We start from the raw sequence: 17,187 nt of genomic DNA, 5'->3' as shown, positions 1-17,187 counted from the left end.
TTTTTTAAACAATAATTATTTGTTTCTACAACTGTGGCCCTCCGAGTCCAGTTTGTGCCCTGGAGTGATCGGGAGGGAGGGAGGGAGGGAGGGAGGGAGGAAGAAGGGAAGGAAAAAAGGGAGGGAGGAAGAAAAGGGAAGGGAAGAAAGGAAAAGGAGGGAGGGAGGGGAAAAAATGTCCAGAGACCCTCTGTTCTTGAGTGAGGCTTAAAGCAAAGTCCTTATTGGGAAATCGCGGCCATCGACGCCTTTTATTTTTCCTCTTAATATTGTGAAATACATTTTTACACGGGGAAGCCGCCCGCACCGTCTCCGTCAGGCCGAGCTGAACGAGCAGGCGCATTAACTTCAGGCTGTCAAGCTACGCTCACCGAAAGAGCTGCGCATGCGCTCCAACGGAGCTGTTCTGTGCGCCTTTCCGCTTCCGGGTCAGAGGGGGTCGCCATGGCGGTGCTGGCTTCCAACCCCAACAACCCCGTGGTCTTCTTCGATGTCACCATCGGCGGGCAGGTAGGCCTCGGGCGGAGGGAGCGGGGCCGGGAGGGAGAGCCAGGCTTCGGTCCCTGACGCCCCTGTCCCCCTGCAGGAGGTGGGCCGCATGAAGGTGGAGCTTTTCGCCGACGTTGTGCCCAAGACGGCCGAGAACTTCAGGTGAGGGAGCCGGCGGGAAGGCGGGTATCATAGAGAAGGGAGGCTAGACCGGCAGCGCGCCACCGAGCGGCCCGTCCTAGAGCGCACTCCATTAACAACTGGCTGGGGATGATGGGCGCAGGGAGATAAAGACAAAGCTCTCTGGTGAAAGGGATTCACAAGCCTTTTCCTGATACTGGACCCCTCCCCCCCAGCTCAGAGGCGTCCCTTTACTGCGGAACTCCCCACCACTTAGTTGCCCGTTTTCTTGATGACATATGCAGGTAGTCCTCGACTTACTTACTTACTTACTTACTTACTTACTTACCTACTTACTTACTTACTTACTTAATTAATTAAACTTTTATATCGCCCTTCTCCCGAAGGACTCAGGGCGGTGTACAGCCTGCATTAAAACAATTTATATACACACTAAAATAACAATTAAAAAACTTATTCCATAAAGGCCGAAATTAAAACCGTCCAAACTTAACATTAAACGTTCGTTTAATGACCGTTACTGAAAAAAGTGACATGACTGTCTTTCACCCTTACCACTGTTGCAGCATCTCCCTGATCACGTCATCAAAATTCAGATGCTTGGCCACTGACTCACATTTATGACGGTCACAGCATCCCGGGGTCACGTGATCCCCTTTTGCGACCTCCTGACAAGCAAAGTCAATGGAGGTAGTCGGATTCGCTTAAAGACCATACGGTTCCTTTAACAACTGCGACAAGGAAGGTCATAAAGTTGGGGGGGAGGACTCACTCACTAACATAACTTTTGGGCTCAGTTCTGACAGTAAAATTGAGGACTCCCTGTATGGAAAGCTCTACTTAAAGCTGCCTATCCTCTTTCCCAATGATGCAGGGACTTCCTTTGCTGAATTTAACTCTCTCCCTCTGGATAATCAGCCTCTCTGAGTCCCAGTTTAACCTGCAGCTTTTCTTTTTTCTTTTTCTTTCCAGGCAATTTTGCACGGGGGAATTCAGGTAGGTCGATTCTTTTGATCTTTCAATAAAAAAAAACGGACTAATTTGATCGAGCCAGAAGATTGTCAGCACAGGATGAGAAGAAGAACGATACCTAACTTTGTATTTTATATTTTATGCATTTATTTAGCCAAGTGTGGTTGGACACACAAGGAATTTGTCTCAGGCACAGAAGCACTCAGTATACTTGCAAAACAGCAGAATATAATTATAATAACACGAAAGTATGCAGCCAATAAAAGGTGGAAGTAAAAAATAAAGGGAATTGCTGCTCCTCTCGTTTTGTCCTTGGACCACACTTCTTCCACCTGAGGAAATTAAGCCAATTTTAAAGAGCTCAAAGTGATGATACCATGATTTCAGAACAAAACAGTGAGAAATGACAGGTTGTGAGTTGGGGTGTTGTCTCTTTGGGCCCAGAGGAATCTCGGTCACTGGCTATTTCTGACTGTTTTTTTTTTTTTTCTCTTGCAGGAAAGATGGTGTTCCCATCGGTTACAAAGGCAGCACTTTTCACAGGTATGTTGGCCTTTGGGCTCGAGAAGGCTAGTTTTTTCACACACACCCTTCCCCCAGGCCCCCACATCTGGGGCTGAAGGAGTCCAGCATTTGGAGAGGGTGCTTCAAATGAGTTTGAATTACTTTCTAAACCCACCAGCCACCCCAGTCTTGGGTGGCCTTTAAGCTAAGCTGTGCAGTATTTAAAACAGAGTCCCTTGAGGCGTTATTTTGTAAACCATCCAGAATTGTTTCAACGGGCATATAAACTTAAGATATAAAATAACATAAGTAAGTGTTCAGCGGAGGAGAGTTATGCTGTCTTCGCCAGGACTGGAACTACGAATTGCAAAATGGGCCAATTGGTTGGGGTTTTTGAGCATTAGGATCTCCATAAAGGAACCTGTTTTAGAGACGCCAAGAATCAATTCAACATCCCCGCTGAGTTGTTCACCATTTCGCTGGTTTTCCTGCTCATTACTGAGCAACTATTTGATGGCAACTCTATGATTTTCTAATCCTTTTTACAGCGCATTAAAAATGCAAGAAGCCCACCAGGTTACCACTAATGAGTGAAACTTGGGAAGGGTCCTCTAAACCCCGGATTTGTTTCTCTCGGTGGTTGTAATGCCCCCAAGGTCCCTTCCAACTCGGTTCTTCCGTTATCCTGAGGTGCTTCACTTAAGTGGAAAAGAATCCTGTTTAACAATCCATTTGTGACCTTCCCAAGCTGGTGTTTTCAGCGTAGCTGTGGGATCCCTCGACCTCATAATGTTTCTTTTCCTTTCCAAGGGTTATAAAGGACTTCATGATCCAAGGAGGCGATTTTGTAAACGTAGGTACTTCAAAGCTCTTTCACGGAAGGGAAAGTGGGCATTTCACTTGGAACTGGAGTTTTGCAATTTGAATACAAATTTGCCAAACTCATTATGCAGATGAAATTGGAAGTTACCCCACCAAGGAACTGGATGTGCACACTGGCACCCCCCTTCAGAAACCCCAGCTAAATTTCTCAGGAAAACTTAAATGTTCAGGCTAAACCAGGAAGTGGTTGTTCTAAACTTCTCCTTTCCTTGATTCTGTTTAACTTCCACATGGCAGAAGTGAAGGCAGTTGCAAACTGAACTCCTTCACTCTGAAGTTTTGCTGTCAAGATCAAAAGCTTGCAGGAAAGGACATGCCTTGAGGCGGGGGAGGGGGCTAATTTGTAATGCAGCATATCAAAGGAATAAGGAAGGAGGGATTGCAGAGGTGTAGGTGTCCTTGCAGATTGTACTGGTGCAGTTAGAATGTCATTAACAAAAAAAAATCATTAGAATAGGCTCCTTCCAGATAAGTTGTCTTATATCTGTTTGCCAAGGGAACTGCTCCATAATTCATGAGGCTTTCCTTCCCTCTCTCCCTTCTTTCCTTCCCTTCCTTTCTTTACCATCCTTCCCTCACTTCCTCCCACCCTCCATCTTTTCTCTCAATAGGGAGATGGCACTGGAGTGGCCAGCATCTATCGGGGACCATTTGCCGACGAGAACTTCAAGCTGAAACACTCGGCGCCCGGCTTGCTCTCCATGGTAAAGAACAGCCTGAAGTGGGCTCTGAACCTTCCTCATGGATCCCTTCAGTAACTCACAGCCTGAATACATATTCGTATTGGGGCATGCTTAGGAGAGGCGGGGATCACATCTAGGAATATATTCCTGCCTTCCTCCCTTCTGTGATAGATTTGGGGGGAGGGGGCATGACACTTTCCCATCTGCAGACAGGAAGCCCCACCCCCTCCACCCAGGCTGTGCCTCAGGAAAGGAGGGGACCAAGAGCACTCCCCTTCCTCCTGGGCTTCTACCCAGCCCCAAAGTTGAGGGTTCATCTGGATTGGTGCCTGGGAGAAAAGGGTTAACCCCAGCCCCCTCCTCCCCGTGGCTATTTATAGGCCTTGCTCAGTTTTGGCAGACAAATGGGGGGAGGGGCAGACTCAGGAGGGCTAGCGGGGTGGGGGCCTTCGATCAGGCTGCCCAACAGGAAGTCCACCAACCCAAGGCAGTGTTGAATTGGAGACCCTCCAAATGAAGAAACGAGGCTGGAATGGCCGGTCATTCTCCTCACCTGCCCCTTTCCTCTTTCCCCGCAGGCCAACAGTGGTCCTAGCACCAACGGCTGCCAGTTCTTCATCACCTGCTCCAAGTGTGATTGGCTGGATGGGAAACACGTGGTTTTCGGTGAGTCACTGCTGGCTGGCTGGGTGGAGGCCAGGGACCCTGCTGTACCCCACCCGTTAGCTTCGGTGTGCCTACCCTGATGATCCCAAATTCACAGCAGATCTGCCCTGGGACATTCCCATTTTCTGGGCTTCCCAAAATGCTTGTCTCTGGGTCCATCCCCCCTTGCTGCCTCAGGGCCCCTAATAGGTTAAGGGAGCAGTGTGGGGAATTCTGGGAGTCAAAGCCCACAAATATAAATGTTGCCAAGGTTGGAAACCACCAGCACCCCACCCTAGCCTCTCTGCTTCCTTCTCGTTCTGCCCTTGAAAGGTTAAAGAGCACACCAACATAGCCCTTCCTTGCCTAAGGAATTCAGAAATGCTTGCTCTTTTCTTCTCACCTGGCAGGTAAAATAATTGATGGGCTTCTAGTCATGAGGAAAATTGAGGTAAGTCGTGTTTGTCTCTGGGCTTGGGATGAAACTCTGCCATCCAAGGTTGGAAACCACATAAAAATTAGGCGGTTTCGCTTTCTAGAGGAAACATCATTTTAATTTGCTGTTCCAGCCCGAGGCTTCTCAGACTCTCCCACCCTGCCCTTCGGGATTCAAATCCTGCCCAGGCAGCTTAGAAGAGCAACAGGTGGTGTAGAGCCCCCAAAAGGGGTCCTCTGGAAGCCTTTCTCTCTGCCGGCTGTTTCTGTCCGAGAAAGCGAGAGAATGTTTGGGTCCCGAGTGCTCTCTGAGCTTACTGGTTTTCTTGCAGACGTTTCATGACCCAACTAGGGAACATGATCATTGCTAGTAAGGAATGGAATTTGCTCTCTGTTTATTTAGCTGGGTCCTGAAACTTCTGCAAGAAAACCACCCAGGTTAGAGAGCACCAAGGATTCCACAGTTCAACCCTGAGCTACAAATATTCTCCATTATGTGTACCAAATATAAGTTCTGAGCAGGCTGCAAGAGAGCCTTTTTACCCAGGTAACGGCTATCTGGGCCAGGTTGCTGCTACTCTTTCCCCTTTCTGGATAGCTGCTCACCCACTTTGTGCTTCCTGCAGAACGTGCCCACTGGGCCGAATAACAAACCGAAACTCCCCGTGGTGATTGCCCAGTGTGGAGAAATGTAGGTAGGTGTTACCATAGTTTCTGCAACTGAAATAGCCTCTAAAATGCTCCTTGGGAAGGCGGGGGAAGGGGATCCCTGAGCAAGACGGGAGGGTCTACACCTGGGATGTCCAATCTTAGCAACTTTAAGACCTGTGGACTTCAACTCCCAGAATTCCCCAGCCAGCATGGTTGTTTTCTTGCAGATGTTTCACGACCCAACTAGGTAACATCATCAGTGCTAATGGCTGGCTGGGGAATTCTGGGAACTGAAGTCTACAGGTCTTAAAACTTGCCAAGGTTGGACCATCCTGGTCTCCACATAGTATTTCTATGTGTCTGCCGTGCAGGTCAAAACTGCAGCCATGTTTTTTGCCCCTGGCGTGGAGGATTGGTAGTCCATGTGGCCTCTCAGCTGCAGGGAGCTGCTGAAAGGAGTCAAATACGGAACCACGCATGCAAGTTTCCTTATTGTCTAGCTTGGCACAAAGTTCTTGCTCTCTAGAAGGCAGGAGACGGAAGCTACTGGGAGCCTCCTTCTCCACACCGAGTGGGTCATCACTGAGGAGGCGGCCCATGCCAGCCCTGCCCCTGATTCTGCATCAGCTTCAAATCTGGAGAAAATTTAGTACTGGGGACTAATTGTTTGCCTCTTTCCTGATTCCAGGTTGGGTTTTTTTCCTTCGGGGATGCCAAGTAGTTCCTGACCGCTCATCCTTCATCCCACATTCCATGTGTCTGTCTCCCCCCACCTTTTGTAAATAAAGAGATTTTCTTAAAACATTTGTCCATCATCATGCCCTCAAGGAAGGGACACGCAGGTCGGAGGGTGCATTTTGCAGGAAGGTGGGTATGGGGGTAACCATTAAGGCACTGCTCTTTATGGCTCTTTTTCTCTCACCACTGCCCTCCCTCTTTTTTCTCCCTATCTATCGATCCTTTTTGCCAGATCCCCCTACTGGGTTCGGCCCCGGTTTGTGGCTCCCACGAGCCACGGGCAGCATCACTGACTAAAGGCTGCTGCAGGGCAGGAAGATTGCAACTGAGTCAGCCTGGTTGCCAAGCTCCTAAAATAGAGGTGGTCTTCCCCGCCCCCCACCCCCACGGAGGGCCAGTTCATCTCTTCTTCCAGCGGCAGTCCTTGGAGATTGACAGATGCCTATTAGGGGTTCCAGGAACAAGCGGGTGGGGGGGGGATAAAACTTTACACACACCCCACGCCAGTCTGCATTTCAAAGCTGCGGGCCCAAGCAAATAGCAACGCAGGGCCTTTGCCCAGGTGCCTTTTGGCCAAGGGCGCCGGTTGGCGATCGCTGGGGGTGGCAGGCAGGTGCCCGGCTTCCCCGGGATCGATATGGAAGGAAAGCGGCGGAGGGCTGCCCAAATAACGTCGGCGGGGTCCGCTTTCGAAGTACCAAAGTTCTAGTTAGGCTTGAGCCGGGCACAGCGGGCGATGGGAGAGGAGGGGGCGATCCCGGCCAGCGTGGCGAACGGTAGCGTCGGCTGGGTATCGCAAAGGTTGCGGTCCCTCGGAGGCCCGGCTCGCGGGAGGGCTGCCCCGCTCACTGGAGGCTGCAGCGGGGCGCTCCGAGGCGGGGGTGGGAATCCCGGGGCCGTCCCGCGCGGTTCCCGAACCACGTGCGCCTCGGACGGGCCAGCCCGGGAAAGGGACTTCCTGGCTCCGCTTCTCCCAGGGGGGGCGGGGCCCCCGGGCACCGGCCCAATCAGGAGCCCAGTGAGGGGGCAAGGCCGCATGGAGGGGCACGCCCTTTCTACGGGGAGGAGGGACACGTCCAAGAAGCCAACCAATAGGAGGGTGTGGATTCTGACGAGCGGCGGGCTCGAGCCAACGAGGCGCCAGTGATCACCTCGGTCTGCCGCTGCGGCCCAATCAGCCAACGCGGCACCTGACGGGCAGCGCGGGGTGGCCAATGAGCGCCGGGCGGGGGGCGGCGCTTGAGGGGTGGCTAGTGAGTGCGCGCCGCCATTGTGGCCAGTTCGATCGGTATCGGGAGCGGAGAGCGGAGCCCAGCGAGCCCGGAGCAAGGGAGCAGCCCCCCCCGCCCACGGCCGGCCCCCGAGTCACCATCAACACCGCGCGGGAGGCGGCGCTGCTGCTGCGAAAGCCAGTCACCACCACCGTCCACCGACAGCCAGCGACGCCATGAGCAGCGAGGCCGAGACCCAGGCGCCCCCCCCCGCCGCCACTCTGGCGGCCCCGGCGGCCGCCCCGCCCGCGGCGGCCCCGTTGGCGTCGCCCACGGGCCCCTCCCCGGCCGTCGCGGATGCCAAGCCCAGCAACGGCGGCAACAGCAGCGGCGGAGGCGGCGGCAATGGAACCAACGGCGGCCTGGGCTTGGCGGCGCCCCCCGCCGGCGGGGACAAGAAGGTCATCGGTGAGGGAAAAAGAGGGGGGGAAGCGGGGTGCGCGTGCGCGTGAGGGGAGGGTGGGCGGGCCCTCGGGCGGCGCGTGCCGTCTTCCCTCAGTTTTTCCCTCTCCCTCCCTTCTCCCTCGCGCACGTCCCGCCGTCCCGCCCTCTGATTGGCCGCTCTCGCCCTCCCTCGTTTCCCCGATTGGCTCGCCCGCTTCTCCCTTCCATTCCTACTCCTCACTTCCCCCCCACCCCGCTTTAGGCGCGCGCCGCGGCCGTTTTGAGGCGGTTCGTGCTCTTTAGCGCGCCTGCGCCTAGCGTGGCGGGAGGGGGGGAAAGCGCGTGGGAGGGGGCGGGGCCGAGGCAGCCCAAGATGTCCGCCGCGCGCGGAACCCTTTTTGCGCGCCCCCCTCTGCGCGTGCGCGGATCTTGGCCCGGTTCAAACGTGGTCAGTTTAGGGTGCGGGTCGTCAGCCGGGAGGCGAGTACAGAAGTCCCTCCCGGCCCTGCCGCCTGCTCCCCACGGCCAGAGGTGCCGGCTCCCAACTCCTTCCTTTGTCTGCTTGCTGACATGCGCGCTGGGGGCCTGCCTGGGGAAAAGGGGGGGCTTTGCAACGGCCCCCCTTGGCTGGTCTGCTGGGGAAGGGGTGTTGGCGGGGGCTGCTGTTGCTGCTGGCAAAGGAAGGCGTCAGCTGCTGGCTGTGCCGAGCAGATGGCTGCCAGGGAGGGGAGGCGGAGATGGGCAGGCTCCCCCGGCCCTGGCTTGGTTTCCCTTGCTTGGCTTGGCAGAGCCCGCCTGCAAAGGCTGAGCCCCCATTTGGCCCCCAGGAATCCTTCCCTCCCGGCTCATGCTGGGGTTTTGGGCGGAGCAAAGGTGGTAGGGTGCCCCCCTGTACCGCAAGAAAGCCTTAAAATTCAATATATAGTTAATATGCCCTTAATGTATACTATTTACAATACAGGGAGTCCTTGACTTACAACACCTCATTTAGTGACCATTTCAAGTGGCACTGAAAAAAGTGACTTAGAAATGGTTTTCACATGACCATTGCATCATCCCCATGGTCACATCAAAACACTCTGGACAACTGGTTCATATTTATGATGGTTGCTGTGTTCCAAAGTCACACGATCCCCTTTTGCAACCTTTTGACAAGCAAAATCAATGGGGGAGCCAGATTCACTTTAACCAACTGCAGTTTTTCACTTAACAATTGTGGAAAGAAAGGTCGTAAAATGAGGCAAAACTGTTAAACTTCTCGCAAAATAACAGAAATTTTGGGTTTGGTTGCGGTTGTAAATCGAGGGCTACCAGTACATACAAGCAACAAAGCAATGTAAGATACCAATAGGAGAAGGGAATCGGAAAGATGAGGAGGATAATAGAGGGTATACAGCTAGTGTACCATTAATATATATATCACTTAATAGAGAACCATCAGTGGTGCTGCTTCTTTCTCTGCAGTTTTGGCCAGGAACAAAATCCCAGCACCTTGGAGGGGCTAAATGCCTCTGGAGCGTCTCAACCATCCAGGTCCTGGTTGTCCAAAAAGTGCTTCCCCCACTCCCAAAAAAGACAGTTGGACTTTCTTGGTGCTTTCTTTGAGAATGTTCTGAACTCAAGAAGCTTCTTGGCTGAGAAGTGAAACGTTTTGAAAGAAAGCATCAAGAAAGTCCATCTGCCTTTGGGAGGGAAGCACCTTTGGGACACTGGAGGTGCTGGTTCATTCTTACCTCTGTATTGGAAACCTTTCAGGCTTCCTGTGACTTTTCTCTGCAGTTCTAGCAGCAGGTTCTCCTTGCAAGTCAGGAGAGTTCTTTGTCTGGGGCTTTGAAATGAAATTCCTCTGGCTGCCGGTATGAAAACAAACCTTTGAATCTAGGATGGGGAAATCTCTGCTGCTGCAGCAGCTGAAAGATAAATGGATATTATGCAGTGGGGCTTAGGTGGGAAGTCCAAATCAAGAAGGACAGAGGTCTTGAGCTGGGCTGGTTCTTAACCTGTCTTGCACCTTTTCTCTTTTGCAGCAACGAAGGTTTTGGGGACAGTGAAATGGTTCAATGTAAGGAACGGCTATGGCTTCATCAACAGGTGAGGTGACCAGGGCTGTGTGTGTCTTGTTACAACTGCTTGAGAGTGAAGTCAGAGTTATTAACTTTCAGTTTGTAGCTAGCTTCTGTTGATTTAGACACGCCATCACCCACATGATCCCCCACCAGGTGTGTTGGACTGTTAGTTCCCACCCTCCCTAACCAGATGACCTGTTGCGGATGGGGGCACCTGGGTGGCAGCTGGTCCGGTCTAGAAGCTCACCATAAGTTTGCATCCCCATTCTTAGGGTTACAAATGGTGAGCCTTTCTTGCATGGAAGGGAGAAGATGACCTTTCCAATAAGCAGAGAGAGGCTTGCAACAGTTGTCGCATACACAAAGGTGGTTCTGGGTATTTGATTCAAATTTCTGTTGAAGTCCCTATTGTACCCACTCTGATGACTGCCTTCAAGTTCTGCATCCAGTTAATCATGCATTATTTGGATTCTGAGTCATACTTTACCAGCACTCTACAAATAATGCCCAATAAAAGTTCTTGAATGTAACATTTTAACATTCAGTCAAGTTCTGGGCGTTTCCCTTATTTTTATAGTCCTCTCAAAACTATGCTACGTATTTTAAGGTGCTGAGAAGGTCCTTCACCTTTGCTCGGCTGGACCACCTGTGATCTGCCCTTCCCTGTGCAAATCATTCTCCCTGGGCAGGAGGGTTAGGGTTTAAATTAAACCTCCCAACTGTGGCAGTTCCCACGTGGAGGTGCACCACCTGGCAAAATGTTTTCCTGGAAAGGTTGACATTTCCTACTTGATTGCAGCTGTTGACCTTGCTCTTATGCCAAGCGGTATGATTCATCTGGGCTGGGCTTATGAAGACTTTGGGTCCTTTCAGGCAGAGGAATCCCCACTGCTTTTATTCTTTGTCCTATGTAAACATCAGCCTGAAAGGAGAAATTGTATTGAGAAGGTAGTCCACACACGTGCACGCCCCAGCTTTTCATCAAAAATTCATGAAAATGCCCCTGCAAAAGAGAGCTGTCATGTAGCCAACAATACGTTTGGCCTACCTTTCCCGCTTTGGCTGTTCGTTGATTGCAGTCGGGATTGCAAAGAAGAAATCTGAAACGTCAAATTAATCGCCGCCTCCTGTATTTTTAGCTGAAGAAAGCGGAGGGCGTAGACTGGGGACGAGCTCTCTCTCTCTCTCTCCTTGGCAGGGCCCAGCCTTGAATTGGCCTCTGTCCAAGTGTGATACCACTCCTTGCCAGGTTATGCCGGTTCTTTTGTGTCAAATGTTTTCTGAAATGGATACTCCTTGTTTTGCAGGAATGACACCAAGGAAGATGTGTTTGTCCACCAGGTGAGATAGTTCGTTTACGCAGCCGGATTTGCTAGCTTTTGAGGAAGGTAGCATTTTCTGCCTTATTCTGAAACAAAGAGAAGTGGATTTGAGGGAGAAAGTCTCTGCTGGCTCAGAACAAAAGGAACTTTTTGAGTTTTTTGAATAGTTTTTTTTAATGGGAAATCTCAGTTAATACATGATTAAACTATAATTCTGAGAGCCTACGCAAGTCCACAGAAGTGCAGCTTTCTTAATAGTTACTTATTTCTTAAAACTTTCTTCAGTATTATTTGTCTGCCATGGGCTCTGCTAAGTGAACTTTGCATAGTGTGAACTTGTTGGTCCTTGTCCTGGCCTTCCCACCTTCCATGTGCTTTTTGTCACTGGGAACAGACTTTGTCTGCTTTGTGTGAGGCATCAGTTAGGAACAAATTAACGGCATTGTGACATGTCTGACAGAAAAAAAAACTACAGATTTAGGAGAGGAAACACAACAATAGTGCCAATTTCTCTATCCTTGAAAGCCTAGTAGTCAGATTCCTGGTCTTGTCTGCCCCTGCCATTAGACAGGCGGCCTTGACTTTGGAGAAGCACGCAACCATTTGACAGAAATGGTCTAAGGTCCCCTACTTGAACACAGGGTTGGACAAGAAGGCCTCCAAGGTTCCTTTCAACTCTGTTATTCTGTATCTTCTGCCATTTTCTGTATCCCACAATTGCCTCTCTCATATTTCTTGCTGACTTTTCGGTCACATTGGTCTCCACCCTCTTCTCAAACATAGACTTTCACCAGAATATTTCCAATATGTTTCCGTGTTATCTCTCATACCTTCCTCCTTTCCTCCTCAGACTGCTATCAAGAAGAATAACCCCAGGAAATACCTTCGCAGTGTAGGAGATGGAGAAACTGTGGAGTTTGATGTGGTTGAAGGCGAAAAGGTGGGCGAGGAGCCTTTCTGGGGGGGCAGCCCCAAAGGGAGGGGGCTGACACTTACTGACCACAATGTGGGGGGGGATTTCCTTTTTAGGGAGCAGAGGCAGCCAATGTTACAGGTCCTGGCGGTGTTCCCGTGCAAGGCAGCAAATACGCAGCAGACCGTAACCAGTACAGACGATACCCTCGGCGCAGAGGCCCTCCGCGCAACTACCCACAAAATTACCAAAACAGCGAGAGTGGGGAAAAGAACGAGGGATCAGAGAACTTGCCAGAAGGGCAGTCCCAACAGCGCCGCCCCTACCGCAGGAGGCGGTACCCCCCTTACTACATGCGTCGGCCCTACGGCCGGCGGCCACAGTACTCCAATGCCCCTGTGCAAGGAGACCTAGTGGAGGTAACTTTTACTGATTATACAGATTGCTTGCTCGTTTGTTTGTTTCAGAGGGGTGAGGGAGGTTGGGGGACAGTGGAAAGAAAATTGTTCCTGGGTATGTGGAAATCGGAAGTAGGGTTGCAAGACTTTAGCTGATGCTTGTGGTGCATCTGCTGGGAACAGGCCTCCCAGCTGGCTCAGAACGAAAGCAACTTTTGAATTGGTAAAAGCAGTGGATTTTTTTTTTTAAATGGGAGTTCTCAAGTTAATGCATGATGGCCAGACTATAATTCTGAGAGCCTTCCTGTGTCAGTAGAAGTCGGCTTTCATGGGCCAGCTTCAGCATGTCTCTCATTCCTCCATCCCACAGGGCGCCGACAACCAGGGTGCAGGGGAACAAGGCAGGCCTGTCAGACAGAACCTGTATCGGGGTTACAGACCGCGCTATCGCAGGTGAGTCCCTGCAGGCCGTGCCGCTGGCTCTGCAGCATCCAAAGTGGGCCCGGCCGTAAAAGCCAAGGTGAAATGTCTCAAGCGTGACCGGGTTTTTCAGGGGCCCTCCTCGCCAGCGACAGCCCCGGGAGGAAGGCAACGAAGAAGACAAGGAGAACCAAGCAGATGAGGTCCAGGGTCAGCAGCCACCTCAGCGTCGGTACCGTCGCAACTTCAACTACCGACGCAGACGCCCAGAGAACCCTAAACCACAAGATGGCAAAGAGACCAAGGCAGCCGAACCATCAGCTGAGAACACGTCCGCTCCCGAGGCCGAGCAGGGCGGGGCTGAGTAAATGCCGGCTTACCATCTCTACCATCATCCGGGTGAGTGGCTGAGAGAGAGGAGAGCCGGAGTTTCACTTAGCGATGGAAATTTTGGGCTCGATTCTGGGGAGTTGCCTGTATTATGCGCAGTAGGCCCTCCAGTTAATGCAGAATAGAATTTGTTTGGGCATCAGACACTCCCACATAACTGCACTTGCTTAGAACAGCCTGCATTATGGATCTCTGTAGCCCATTGTTTCTTGTTGGGGGAGCCCTTTTCCTGGGCGAGTCCTGTGGTCGATTTTCTGCTGCGATGAACTTGGAAGTGGCTCTTTGACCCAGTTCTCAAAGAGGAGGCTTCAGGTGTCACCTGAAGAGAGAGAAAACGGAAGGAATAAAATAGTGCACAATTGCCTGTTTTGTCTGCCTTTTAGGTTGTGATCTGAATCTGCCAACTCTGGGTTTAATTGCTTTCGATGGGCAAGGGATGGTGGGAACCCTAAGCTGAGACCCACCGTGGATTTTGGCAGGGTGCGTGGGAGGTGGGGGGACAAGGTCCTATTACTTGTGGCTTTCTTTCTATTTCCAGTTTAGTCATCAAAGAAGAGAGAGAGTCTGAAATAAAGCAGAATCTGAAATTCCAGCAATAAGAAATATGAACGGAAGAATTGGAACGGAAGACCTTAAGTGCTTGCTTTTTGCTGTTGACCAGATAACTCCTCGAACTCTCTGCATTATCTATGCAGCACGGGATTTCTATTATTTTTACCTATAAAGCTGTCTCCTCCTTTTGGGAGCGACAAACATGTTTTTTAAAAGGCCTGTTTTTTCTCAATACACCTTTAAAGGTTTTTAAATTGTTTCATATATCTGGTCAAGTTGGGATTTTTAAGAACCTCATTTTTAATTTGTATGAATACACCTGATTTTTTCACGTCAAACTGCAAGCATCTCTTAAATAAAGGTCTTAAGAATTGCTCAGTGTGGTCTGGCTGTGATTCTGATTCCATGTTGGCCAGTCCGGCCCAGTCTGGGGCAGTGCTGATGGATGAGATATTGTAAACTGAGAAAATTCTGGATTGTTACAAGAGAATCCTGGGAAATCCCTGGACCGAACTTCTTTGTACAACAGGTTAGGACTTGGCAATTGACTTTTGGGGTGAGGAGATGACCTTCTCAGGGAGAAGCTGTTCAAGGGGACTTTGAAAGTCAGCCCAGTCTCCCCGGGAAAGAGCAAACAGCAGAGGGATTTTGCAGAAGTCTTCGTCAACCTTTCTCAACTACCAACAGGTCCCATGCTTCCTTCCAGGTGTTCTTCTCAAATTTAGGCATGTTCCGTTGTGTTTTGCCATTCAATATATTTTAGGGCTCCAACTGGGGATTTTGAGTATTTGGCCGCTCAGAATGGCAGAAAACAGTATTTGCATTTTCAGCCATTGGTCAGGAACAGTGTGTGTGTGTTCAGATGGCACACCCTCCTCTTAAACAACTAGATTTGTAGCATTTGCACTCGGCTTGTGAGCGAGTTTTGTTGAATTCCACCTGGAGTTTAATATTCTGGGCTGGGAATGTTGTGCTTCCTGCAGGTGGTTTTACGATGGCAGTTGAGGGCTTAGAAGTAAGAATAATCCAGTTCATCAGAGCAAGCTGCTGTCTTTAGATAAATTCAGAGGCTTTAGATGTGAAGGTTTCATTTGTAGTGGTGATCTGGTGCTTGAGATAAAAGTGTTGACACTCTGATGGAAGCATTTAGACTATCTTCCCAGAGCAGGCTTGCCTGCGTTTGCGGATTATACTTGGAGTTTCAGAAAAGCTGAGGACTAGGAAGTTGAGTTGAATGGAAACGGGAACGTCCTCCCTGTAGAGGAAATGAGCAAATGGTGTGGCCAGAGAAATCGTGTCTACCAAGGCAGGTAAAAAGAGTTTGTCTTTCCTTTTCCTAGAAGAAAACGATGTTTGGTATGTAATTCCGGCCTCCTTTCCTCCTAAGCAGGTGATGGGAGAGCCTCATTCACTGGGGCCAGGAACTCAGAGCTGCCCACTGTGAAATTCAAGAAAATATATTTTTTCTGCTTATAGCAGAATTGGAAGAATCTGAAACGCATAAGGTGCTGCTTCCCCCCCCCCCCATTTGATAAGTCCAAATAGCTGGGATGCTCCAATGTTTTCTTTATGGGAAGATCTTGGGGAGAAATAATAGTAGATGGTCATCCATGGACAAACAGAGCCTTGGGGGAGGTTGATTTTGTGAGTCTGGGAGTCCCAAGCAGGTGAGAGACCGGATGTTGCGTTGTGTTTTTCATTGCCCAACAAGTTGATGCTCTTCAAGAGGGAGTTTTATTGGGCTTTTCAAGGATTTCTACACAAAAGCATTGAATCAATAGCCTAAAATCCCCTACGTGGCCATCCTTTGACTGACAGCTGTCCATATGATTCATTTTTCATATAAATAAAAAAAAGGGAAGGAATAATCTGATTTCTTCAAGATGGTCATCTCCAGAAAAAATGGAGACTAAAATCTCAGAAGTCCCCATTTCTCAGCAGGCTGCAGAAGGCGGCTTCAAAGTTTTGAAAAGCGGCGTCTTGAATCCGAAAGCTTGTCTCTCAAACCCCTTTGAGATCTTTTACCAAGCTGGTTTCAGTTAAGAAAAGGAATATGACTCAGCCGGAGCCCCGAGTGTATCACAGCCATATTTGGTGGCGATCGTCTCTCTGGCCAGAGGGCCTCCTGCATTGCTAGGAGATCGGGTTGACAGGCTTGGGAGGGTGCCCTGGACCGGCAGGAAGAGGTCTGGGCTGCAGGTCACCAGAGGACAGGTTGGAGCAGCCAAGTAGACTTCACCAATTCGAGTATGAGATGGTTTGTTTGCCACCTGAAAATGGGTGTGCTCCTTTGAGACCTTGGTCAACACACCTTAAGGGCTTTTCTAAAACACAAAGAATTCTCAGAAAAACGCTTGAAGTTAAGTGTTTTTAGGTCAGCAGAAAGAGAGAATGTCCACAGAGGGCGCGAAATACTAGATTTTGATCCCATTCACAGGAGAACCCATCCCGCCAGAGGACCATAAGGTAGATGGATCTACTTGGATCATGAAATGGTCTAGGGTTTTTCCTGCTTGAGAGGGGGCGTGGGTTGGACTAGAAGACCTCCAAGGTCACTTCTAACTATGGTATTCTGTTCCTGTAGCAGGTCGTCAACCTGGACGTATTTTGTTTGCTAAAAAAATTTAAATACATTGTCAAGTTCCATTTGGAAAGAAATTTTCATCTCTGGTTTGTCTTTCTCTAGTTCCAGGGAAAGTTAGATGAGGTGAAGGGTGTATCCATTCTGAGAAAAGATTATCTTTAAACCAAACATGATAACGGCCAATGGGATTGAGTGAAACGGTTAAAAAGTGGCATAAACCCTGAAGAACTCAGCAGGGTCGCCTTTAACTGGCTGCAGTTACTGATTAACTGGAAGGAACCTTTGTGGAAATAGCCCAAGCGAGGGTCTTGTGGGGGGGGGGAACCCAGGCTGTGTGAGATGCGAGGGCTACAGCTCAGGTTTGGAGCATTCAACGGATCCAGGACTCCCTCAATAACCACACAGGTTTATTTATCAATAAATAAAACTTGCTCTAGAGGCCACCAGGCTGATAAAATGCATCCCGAGGAAAGATCCCGATGGCTGCAGTGGCTTTAATTCAGCTGCTGGGAAGTGGCCCTTCTCCGGAAAGGACGAGGGGGGCTAGTAAAAAAACAAGGCCATAAATAATGGGCAGAGGTCAGGGTGATAAATTAACGGAACATGCCTTCACTTTGGAAACGTCTAACATTCCCCTTGGCCACTTGAGGTTGAGCGACCTACAAGACCTGCCAAGACTCCAGGCTGATCCACTTTTGGGTTGTGCCATTGTTTGAAGAGCCTGAAAGTTGGAAGGGACCTCAAGAG

General features: G+C 50.2%; 2 protein-coding genes across 7 annotated transcripts; both read left to right on the top strand.

The window, feature by feature from the left end:
• Positions 1–278: 278 nt before the first annotated feature.
• Positions 279–6,208, top strand: PPIH (peptidylprolyl isomerase H). 5 transcript variants are annotated; one of them, XM_058161519.1, is made up of 10 exons: positions 287–510; positions 587–651; positions 1,603–1,626; positions 2,101–2,145; positions 2,917–2,959; positions 3,600–3,692; positions 4,250–4,337; positions 4,727–4,767; positions 5,378–5,446; positions 5,903–6,084. In XM_058161519.1, the coding sequence occupies exons 1-9, from the start codon at positions 445–447 to the stop codon at positions 5,444–5,446; spliced, it is 534 nt and encodes a 177-aa protein (XP_058017502.1). In that variant the 5' UTR covers positions 287–444; the 3' UTR covers positions 5,903–6,084. The 5 variants fall into 5 exon arrangements, with proteins under 5 accessions (XP_058017498.1, XP_058017502.1, XP_058017503.1 ...); XM_058161520.1 differs by lacking the exon at positions 5,903–6,084 and adding an exon at positions 5,630–5,658; XM_058161518.1 differs by having other exon boundaries at positions 288–510; positions 5,774–6,084.
• A 1,231-nt stretch (positions 6,209–7,439) lies between these two features.
• YBX1 (Y-box binding protein 1) lies at positions 7,440–14,229 on the top strand. 2 transcript variants are annotated; one of them, XM_058161511.1, is made up of 8 exons: positions 7,440–7,819; positions 9,823–9,886; positions 11,169–11,202; positions 12,034–12,123; positions 12,213–12,515; positions 12,865–12,947; positions 13,030–13,313; positions 13,843–14,229. In XM_058161511.1, exons 1-7 carry the CDS (start codon positions 7,588–7,590, stop codon positions 13,280–13,282), a joined length of 1,059 nt encoding a protein of 352 aa, XP_058017494.1. In that variant the 5' UTR covers positions 7,440–7,587; the 3' UTR covers positions 13,283–13,313; positions 13,843–14,229. The 2 variants fall into 2 exon arrangements, with proteins under 2 accessions (XP_058017494.1, XP_058017495.1); XM_058161512.1 differs by having other exon boundaries at positions 7,441–7,819; positions 13,048–13,313.
• Positions 14,230–17,187: the final 2,958 nt, after the last annotated feature.

This window comes from Ahaetulla prasina, chromosome 18 (genome assembly GCF_028640845.1).
Source record: "Ahaetulla prasina isolate Xishuangbanna chromosome 18, ASM2864084v1, whole genome shotgun sequence".
Classification (NCBI taxonomy): Eukaryota; Metazoa; Chordata; class Lepidosauria; order Squamata; family Colubridae; genus Ahaetulla; species Ahaetulla prasina.
Note: the sequence above shows the minus strand (reverse complement) of the source record. Positions and strands in the feature narration are given on the sequence as shown.

Coding starts and splice junctions, on each gene's coding strand:
- PPIH (XM_058161515.1), top strand. CDS start 445: ATGGCGGTGCTGGCTTCCAACCCCAACAACCCCGTGGTCTTCTTCGAT. Junction 2,960..3,599: donor AAGGAGGCGATTTTGTAAAC/GTAGGTACTTCA, acceptor TTCTCTCAATAG/GGAGATGGCACTGGAGTGGC. Junction 4,768..5,154: donor TAGTCATGAGGAAAATTGAG/GTAAGTCGTGTT, acceptor CTGTTTATTTAG/CTGGGTCCTGAAACTTCTGC.
- YBX1 (XM_058161511.1), top strand. CDS start 7,588: ATGAGCAGCGAGGCCGAGACCCAGGCGCCCCCCCCCGCCGCCACTCTG. Junction 11,203..12,033: donor AAGATGTGTTTGTCCACCAG/GTGAGATAGTTC, acceptor TTTCCTCCTCAG/ACTGCTATCAAGAAGAATAA. Junction 12,516..12,864: donor TGCAAGGAGACCTAGTGGAG/GTAACTTTTACT, acceptor TCCATCCCACAG/GGCGCCGACAACCAGGGTGC.